This window comes from Numida meleagris, chromosome Z (genome assembly GCF_002078875.1).
Source record: "Numida meleagris isolate 19003 breed g44 Domestic line chromosome Z, NumMel1.0, whole genome shotgun sequence".
In the NCBI taxonomy this organism is placed as follows: Eukaryota; Metazoa; Chordata; class Aves; order Galliformes; family Numididae; genus Numida; species Numida meleagris.
The window spans coordinates 36,118,182-36,128,076 of NC_034438.1; the positions used below are offsets into that span (position 1 = coordinate 36,118,182).

A 9,895-nucleotide genomic window follows, 5' to 3' on the forward strand; every position below is an offset into this window, starting at 1 on the left:
TTATATTGTCAACTTGTGCAGTATTTTCTTCCTGACACATACAGCTTCTTTAATGAAAATTAACTATGAGAAAACATGTAGACTAAGTTTAAGTTTTAATTTCGTTAACATATTTACGAAAACTATTGTTATTAGTTGTTTCAAGTTTTAGATCATTTTGATCTGGGACTGTAAATACTACTTGCTGAATGTTTTTCTCTGGTTTCTCACAGGATTGTCTCCAGAAGTTCCTCTATCTCGGTATGTTCAAAATACTCCTATGTTATTGCATGTGTCTCAGATCTTCTGACATAATGTGGAGATTACTTTACATTCATTTATAACTGCTTAGTAAAAATTAAATAGAATCATTTTTATTCTTACGGGCACAGTAAAAATATACAGTTTGTCATGAGTGGATACACAAGCCTAGTTGCCAAATTTGTAGCCACAGCTGTCTTCATCTATGGCACGAGCTAAATCATGTTTCACAGTAAAGTAATGCTGACTTTTTTTTTATGCATTGCCAATCACCAATTCAGAACAAAGAACCTCTGCAGGCCATGTGCTCTTGTAGGACCTGACTGGTCCTGTTGCCTGGTACCTGTGTTAGTTCAGACAATCTGCAACAACTGTCTCTGTCCAGACATACATATTCAGGTTTTGAGTCTACTAAATTGAAGTACTCAGGCCTGAACAGTAGGCCTTGAACCAGAGTTGATCTCTAGATGAATCTCACCACTCAGCATTATGTATCATATGTATCCGATCATTAGCAAAATATGTATGGTCATTAGTGAAATATGTATCTTGAACAAAACATCTCATTAGCAAGAGATGTTGCTTAGATAACACGTTATGAGCATGTGTTGACTTTCCTTGTTTAGAAGCATAGTCAAGGCCTACTCGTACACGGACTTCCTTGGTTCCTCCTTGGGCCCTGGCCAGGCTTGAGGTGGAATCCAGAGGGAGAACGAAGCCAGATGTTTCCGCCTAATTGTCACATAAACTCATTTATTCAGCAGTATAAAAGCTGGACCGTCTTGCAGCGAGGTTGGAGACCTCACCTGCACATGGATGCACTGCGTAGGACCTCCGAGTTGCCAGGAAAGGCTCTCCAAATCCTCGCTGCAACTGGGGCTCCCCAGCAATCCAACTATGGATCTGGATGATGGTAAATTATTAGGGCAATTGGTGATGTATCTTTCTTAATCACCATTGTTATCCTCATGCAGTAATGATTAGGTGCGTTGCCTTGTTCTGTATTATTCTTGCTGTATCATTTCACTTATTATCTCACATCTTTACAATTAAGAAAAGAAAATGCACTGCCTTAGCTTGATGTCTGGGACCTTTGTGCTGACCCATCTACTGGCAAAACACAAATATATTGAAAATACATGACACCACTGCAGCAGCTGAATGCTGTGTTTATTTCTTAAGAGAAGCAATGGTAGTCCATTGATCTTTGTGGTATTTATGGTGAAATACTGTTAGGGAAATACACTTTCTCAGTCTTAAGAAATGAATTTAGGTAACTGAAAATTATATATTCCAAAATTAATTTTATGAATTACATCATTTTAATTAATTAAATCAGTGCAAATATTTATGTGCAGATCTCTCTTCTGACTGTTATTCTGTTATTTCAGGTGATGATCGGAATATTTCTGAAGTGTATGTGGCTGGAAAGCAAGTGGTTCCTTTTTCAAGTTCAGTATAAATCCATTTCCCTTTTGCAAAATATTCTGCTAATTACTCTGTATCTGATTTGGAAAATATTGGTTAAAAACAGTGCCTGATCATTTGGAATGACACCTCATTTCTGTTTTAAAATTAGCAAATGTGAGAAATTTTGTTAGATCTTTCAGGAATTATATGACCAACATTGTCACAATTCTAAGAGTAAACAAACTTTTAAATTTGTCTGTAAAAATAACGTGCATTAACAAGGAATTTGGTAAGTTTCTTACTTAAATAAACAATCACTTTTCCTTCCAGTAATATCATAGAAAGTACCAAGAAGAGCAAGGAAGCTCTCACTGCCTGTATGGCATTTTAGTTGAAAAAATGGCCAGCGTCAGTAAATCATTTTAGCAAATAAAGAATATCACAAAAGAATGTAATTTCCTTTATATTATCACCAAGTATGGAGAAATTTAGTGGCATTTGGGGGCATTTAGATTGTTTTTCATTTTTGTTTATGTGTGTGGTTAATTTTAAAATACTGATTTATTTTGAAACATAATAAATGTCTATCTATACATAATTAAGATTTCTGATTATCATCAAGCTCAGATTTGTCATTAGTAGTCAGATAGAAGAGAACTGGTGGAAGAAGCAAGTGAAAAATACACAACTGGTCCAACAACTGTGAGTGCAGAAAGACTGCACAGTTCTGAGATGCTGTAAGCTGAAGTAGCATTTCCTAAATGTTGCTCTGGCATCTGGAAGCAGTCAGCCCAATCTTCCACCACTTCTCTATCCACTCCACTGAATCTGCTTTAGCTGAGCATCCACTGAGTGAGACTTGTGCTAACCCAAAGGCAGGTACGGAGATGTCTGAGTGAGTTTCTCTGTGGCAGAAAATGAATGAGTTATTCTGGACTAGAGGGAGTGCTTCCTCTGGTTCAGCCTGTTGTAGAACCTTACCAAATTCATTTCCTCCTGACTGTTTAGATTATGGGTGATAACAATTTCCCTTCTCCTTTCTGTAGCAGAAGTGAGTAGGTTTAAAACAAAACCTGCAAGAAATGGGCCGTCTCTGGCTGTTACCGCCTTTGACTTGAGGTGTAATTCCTTACTGGAAGAAGCAACTCAGCTTTAATGTGCTCTTTTTCTTTCATCACTGGAACAGTAACTACAGCCCTGTACAATGCTAGGTAAAAAATGTGCCCTAATTTTAATTTTGGTAGCCTGTGTGAGTTCCTTTCTTAAAAAGTGTATTTTCCTACTTGTTATTACAGCCTTTTTTTATGCAAGATTAGTTTGAGAATGGGGATACTTCTTGTTTCTTTATTATGGTTGGGTTTTTTTTTTGTTTGTTTGTTTTTGCAATGCAAAGGATATAAGCTTTAATTTTAGTGTCAGTGGAGACAATATTGCACTAGCTGCTATACATACTTGTTGAATACGGTTTTAAGGCCTGCTTCAAACACCTTTGATTTCATTGAGCTTTGTTTCACACCTTTATCTCGCTGTCTGATGATAGAGAGGCACAGGACTTCCCTGTACTCATAAAACAAGAAAGCTAACTGCATGAAAGTCTAAATTTCTGTCTGTAGAAGGCAACATTCGGCCTGATATCACTAACAACTTGCTCTGACTTAAGGCTTTGTCAGAGCTTACGCACTGTTCAGGTTATGCTTACATGAGACAGTATAGTGGAACCATAACCTAGATTAGGCACCTAAAGTACATGGAATCTTTTTCAGTTTTTTGTGGTTTTTATTTGTTCGTTTTTGTTTTTTTTTTGCTGTCACGGAGTAGCCCTACTGAACAGCATGGTATTTTGGCTTGCATATGCCACCCTAAAGCTGCTGCACTGCTTTAGTTTTTTTTTTTTTTAGAGCTAGCTCAGGTAATTTCACACGGCACTGCTCTGTGCCACATGTTTGCTGAGTTACACTCTTTGTTTCCATTATGTTCAATCACTCCTAAGGCTTTAGGATTTGAGATTCAAGGATTGAGATTTCATATTCCATAAGGGTGTCATAAAAGTTTTGTTTTTCCTGTGTCCCAATAACCTACATAGTAGCACACTTTCTTTGCAAATACAGCCTGCAGTTCTTTAACTTGGATTCCTGATTCAGGGAGCGTTTTTCCTCATGAATTTTGACATGAATTTAATTGACCAAATTTCACATTCCAAAACCAAAGATCTGTGAGACATGTTTTAATCCTCCAGTTACTGTCTGAAACAACTCTTAAGAAGTTGCATGGATTGCAGCTTTGGCTTTCCTGCAGGAATGTATTCTGAGACAGATGACGCAGCCTTGTGTACTATGTATGTTCATGCTGTAGTACTTCGCTTCCAGAGCTATGGATTATATCAACACTTTTATTTTAGTGATAGTCTAAGCTGTGCGTGACTTTATGGCTATTTTGTGGTAGTGTTTAGAGTGAGATTCAGTGTTTCTTTTGAAAGATTTGGAGATGGGGAGGGGTTGATTATTTGCAAACTGGGAGTACAGAAAAAAAGCTTTAACAATCTCACCACTGATTCCTAGTGGCCCAGTTACAAAGGGACTCTCTAGAATATCTGCTGGGAATAACTTTTGGATTTGAATATTGGCATGTCATGAGAGTCTGAGTCTTGCTAAATTCCAGCACAAGGCAGGAATTCAGCTTTTTGATTATCGCTTTTCTGGTGTCTGGTAGCCAGACACTACGCAGACTTAGAAATAGAGAATCAATTTTCCAGAATTGCAGCTGAGGAAGGAGCTCTGCCCACAAGTAGTAGTGCCCGCAACAAGCCCAAATTTGGTGAGAGGGAGCCAGTGGAGGAACTGATACAGCCATGTAACAAACAAACTGGAAGGTAGTTCCAAAAGTAGCATCTAACTAGAACTGAATGTAAAAATACTGTAATGCCAGAAAGAAAGTTCCTTTGTGGTAGACCCAGACCTTTCCATGGGAGATAGCTTACACAGGGAAGGAGACTGGTTTTAGGAGATATGGAAGATGTAGTAGTCAGACTTCTCTGAAGTAATTTTGGGGAAGGATCCTGCTGGGAAGTATTTATTAGTCCTTGGGATTCTTTGGCTGTGTGCAGATTGCGGAGATGCTTGGTGCAGTAGGAGAGAATCAGTAGGGGAAAGCAGTTACTGCTGACACTTGTACCTCTCCACCAATGCCTGCATATAGTCTGATTCCTTGCACTCCACTGTGTATGTGGTTTGAAGCGAGGCAGGTAATTGGTTCAGACTCTTAAAGTCTCGGTTAGAGGCTGTATTTGGTGTGCGACTGCACCTCCAGCGTAGTTTCCTCCAAGAGAATCTTCCTTGTTGTATACCAAAACCACCCTGCAGGCGGAAGAAATGTTCATTTAGTGGTGTCTAAACACCACTGCTGCCTCAAAAAAAAAAGCTAATGCTAATGGAGGATATGACTTACACTATTCCCCCTTCATACTCAATGGCATAGAAGACAAATCAAAGCAACTCCTTTTCTTCTCCTTGTTCTTTCAAAAAAAAAAAAAAGTAAAAAAAAAAAGCTTAATAAAAATAAGGTAACTGTACACTGTGGGGACATGACAAAGTAGAAGAAAACATCAGGATAATTTTCAGTCAGCATACACTGAGATTGTACTATTGACATAAGATAGAGCCTCTGGAAAAATGTACATGCAACTGTTTCCAGATGTCAGTCCCCATTAGTTCTCTTGACAGATTGTGGATGGGATCTTTATTTTTGATGTGTCTTTGTGTTCAGTGTCAGTACACCATTCAGACTAAGAAAAATAACGGTAATTTGTGGCAAGCTTGCTTGTTGGGACAATATGCTTAATATGTTCAGTGTTCAGATGAGCACTTATTTATTATAAATGGAGTATATTTGAATTATATGTTGATCTCATTGTGTCACTTTAGGTTTTGATTATTAATGAAATGCGAGTAAGTATCGTTTATGCATTATGCAGCGTTATTTGAATTATTCATGTGTGGCAAGTGGAGTTCTGCACTTTATAATGTTGGCTTGACCTAGTGTTTATATTTATTCTGTGTTTTTATGCAATCAGAAAGCTTAATGGGGGAAAAAAGGTATATTTGTTCTTTGTACTGAGCATTTGCATTATTGTAAGTGGAATTGATTTCAAAAAGAAATGTTAAAATGGCCCTCTTTATAAGTCTGTGCCTGATTATACGCTCACGAGTGAAACAGCTTTAATGGTTTTATAAAATCTGACTTGAATAGCAATGATGTTTTAATTAAAAAATACTTACAGAGAAATAATTTTTTATTCTAAGTATGATTATGCTTTGCAGATTAGCAGAAGTTAATCAGTCATGCTATATATCTACAAGTCTACTGAGGAAGGAGTATAACTCTTCCTGTTTATACATTTAAGAAGAATGTGTATGCTTTGAAAAACAAAATGCTTAAATTCTTTCAGAGAACATCTCAGTTTTAATACGAAATTATATTATCAGTATTACTCAGGGAAATGTTTAAACAAATTTTTCAGCATTTCCATAAACAATCAGTAACAGATAACAAGGTGGATGGCTTTTAAAATAATACTGGATTGGTATAAATAAGTAGTCTTGCATTATGTGCAGTCCTGTGTTTAGCATTGAGCAACTCATCTCTAAGGAGTTGTTGCACAAGTGGAAGGGATTCAGGAAAACTTAAGGGACATGGGAAATCTGAGAAAGGACTGGTAAAAAAATATAATTTGAAAAGGCAGCAAAATGCAAAATAATGCAAAGTAGAAAGAAGCTAGATCAGAGGAAGTCGTACAAATGCAATGACATGTTAGTGAGGTTTTAGGTGGGAAATGATAAGGAAAGGAGAAAATTTTTCAGGCTCAGTGCTGTTAAATCACAGACTTGATTTCTTCAGAAAGTCATTGAGGCCCAAGAACAGAACAGATTTCCAAAGGGAACCTGTTATTTATACACTTAAATTAAGAACCCAAATTACCACAGCTAATTGTAACACTTTTCAACCTCTCAAACTCTACTTCAGGATTTAAACCAAAGCTGCCTGCAGCAACTCCAGAAGAAACTTAATACAATATCATGTTTTATCTTCATGTTTCCTATGAAACATCTGGCATTTGGCAGGTCAGATACTCTGACCTCAGGGGAGCACCACTGCTGCCCCATGCAACATCCTCTGTCACACACCTCATGGTGCAATGATGACAGAGTTCAACAACACAGGTATACAAGCTTCTGGTGTGACTGGACTTCCTGCGAATAAGCTGATTCCATTATCAGACTGTTTCGAAGTTCAGAAAACACAGAGAGTGTGGCACATTTTAACTTGCACAATCAGCTTGAAGTGTTAGTTCACAACCAAACAGCGATCTCATATGCACTAGGAACTTTGTCCTAAAGTTTATTTTTAAGCCCTGTTGTTGTGTGTAAAATAACAACTGCTTACTTCAACAGAGAAGCCAGCAGATGACATCTGCTAGTCTCTCTTTACAATATAAACAACAGCAACAAAAACAGTTCTTGGGAGACCAAAAGGATATCAGCAACAATCTGTTGTGTAAGGTTAATAAAACCGTTAGTTTTCCTCGAAAGGCTGAGCAGTTGTTTTGGAGGGCAATTTTTCCAGGAAATTTCAGTAGAAACTTTTTTTCTTGGAAAATGTCCTAAGCCGAGGTGTGCTTCAACCAGTGAGATCCCCAGTGACTTCTGCAGAGGCAGTGATATGTGAAGAAGTGAATACAACAGTCTTGCCTAGAGTCAACCTTTCTCCCTGCTCAGGACTTAGACTTGTGTATTTGGTTTGTGGTTTCTCACAGACTTCGTTTTAATTTGAAAATAACCGGAATGAATGAGTACAGTTGGGCTTGAAAGGTAATCTCACAGCCACCCACCTAATACTTAATTCAAAAGATCTGACCTATCAGAAAAGTATGATTACACTTACACAGCTTGTGGGCTCATTGTTTTGGCTTAATGATTTGAGTCAGCTGGGAAGAAACACAGCCAAGACCAAGATGTAGACTGTGAGCAGCTGACATAAACAGAAATATATTTCACCTTGGTCTGCACTTGAGCCACTGAAGGCCTTGCTTATCCACATGCCCCTAGACGCCTTTGGATACAAAACTGAGCCTTCAGTAGAAGGGACCAATGTTTCTGTTAACTAAGCTTTTCAACTCTGTGTCTGGCAGATCTTTGATCTCTGGCTTTGGAGCTGGGCTGTGTGTGCATTAAAAGCTTTTGCTGATGGAGGTTTTAAAAAGTTAAAAAAAGTAAGTAAAAGTGGTTACACATTCTCCTTAGCTGTTGAAGATAGCAGCAGGAAGACTGTCAGTCTTTCCTTCAATATGAGCCTTCTTTCCCCAAAGGAGAGATGACATCTCAATGGAGTAAGCTTTTCTGATTCTAGTCCTTGGTTTTGTCAGCTTGTCACCTGCTTGTAGGTTCTGGTTGGTTCTTTTCTGAAAAATGCCTATCTGGAGTTATGTTGTTGAATTCCTCCTATCTGTTGTGCTCACGTGTAGTTTCAAAAAAGAGCAGTGTATTTGGAAAAATTGTATATGTGATTTCCTTTGTTCTGCTTGTTTTTGATCATGCTAAATGGGAACTTATGTACTGTTGAAGCAAAATAAAGTGGCCTTGTGTTTACACCAGCGTTCATCTGTTTCTGTGTTTGACTTTGGAGGACAGAAGGGAAAGGTGGCAAGGTGAAAATTTACAATGAAGACAGTAAAACAAGGCAAAGTGAAGAGAAGCACAGAACTTACCTGCTCCCTGGGGAAGTCAGACACACCCATTGCAGGGGATTGTATACTCTGATTCATATGTATGACATAATTTTAAGGGACTCTTTCCACACTCAGAACTCTTCAAGCATTTTTTGTAGTTTTATCACTGGACTTTCTGGCTTGATAAATCAGAGCAAGTGCTTCAGTAACATTTTTATTATTTTGTGTACAAGCAGACTGTCCTGAAGTACTTTCTTCTTGTGCTTGGCAGCAAGCACATGGTTGCATCTCCTTTCGTGCATTTTTCTTTCCTACTTTTAAAGGCTTAGGCATAAAAATGTCTCCAATAGAAGCAGCTCTGAAACACACCAGGAGCATATTTCCTTAAAACAAAAACTCCCATAGGAAAACCACTCATTGCACACTGAGAAGTTGCATGCCACAGTTTTGAGAATTATGTGCAAGTTATTACCAACAAATGCAATGTCTTGTGCACAGGACATAAAGTTGTTCTCTGTTTTCTTCAACCAACTTATCAGCACAGGTCATGCAAACTATAGAGGAAAAGCAAAACTGCTTTATAAATTAACATTCTTAACTGAAGGGCCCATTTAGGCTTTCAGCCTAGGAATTCTGGTACTTACCATTTCAGTTTGGACAACAGCAGTTTTTTGTTAGAATACTCTGTTATGATTTTATCTGAAGCATCTATTTAAAGCAGTGTAAACTTCAGATGTGAGCGCAGCACATGTTTAAACCCACTTGAAAATGTGAGAGCTTTGGCATATGTTGTCAGTAAATCTCAGGCTACAATTACGTATTTCACTTCAGAGAGTTGTTGCAGACACTGTGTGTATATGTGAACGCAGAATTTGTGAGCTTAAAAAAATGGTCATTGAATAATCATGAACACATTACCAGTGTAATTTTCACATCTGCTCCCATGGCTATCCTGGTTTGGGATCTGGTGCTGAATCATTTATAACTGAGCTCAATAGGTTTATAGTTCATGAGCTAAGAGAATAGTTAAAATGTAAAAAGAAGGTTACTTTCCCTATGCTTATACCCTGTAATTAGCTGTCATCCTTCCAAACTAATCAGCTTGTGACTGTATTCTTATATTAATTCTGATTAAAACTATCCTTTAGGAATTAACCTAAAAACATGTCCAGAAATGTTAGAATTGAGCAATGCCTCCTCCTTTCATATTTTGTTTTAAAGGTACCATTTCAAAATAGAAATTTCTTAGAATTTTGAAGTACTACTACAATGCTCTAATCTCAGGCCAGAGTTAAATCACAACCTCCCACCACGCTGGTGAGGGCTGTAGCTGTATGGCTCCTCTGTTACTTCTTTAAGAATATCAATTCCAGATAGCTGCGGGCAGTATTAACACTCATTATATTTATGGTGCTGGATAAACTGTTCCCTGAGCTTCTGTTTTTTGAAAAGAAGAGATGAAAGTAACGCGGGACAAAGGGAGATTATAAAGACAGAACTTTGCCAAGTTTTGACTGTTAGACT

The 9,895-nt window shown here is 37.8% G+C and overlaps 1 protein-coding gene across 1 annotated transcript in view; it reads left to right on the plus strand.

Moving 5' to 3' along the window:
* Window positions 1-8,293, plus strand: part of GDA (guanine deaminase) — a 29,809-nt gene extending 21,516 nt beyond the window's left edge. The window contains exons 13-14 of the mRNA XM_021380800.1: window positions 213-240; window positions 1,632-8,293. Coding sequence (XP_021236475.1) covers window positions 213-240; window positions 1,632-1,702 — 99 coding nt within the window. The 3' untranslated portion in view covers window positions 1,703-8,293. The remainder of the gene's footprint in view (window positions 1-212; window positions 241-1,631) is intronic.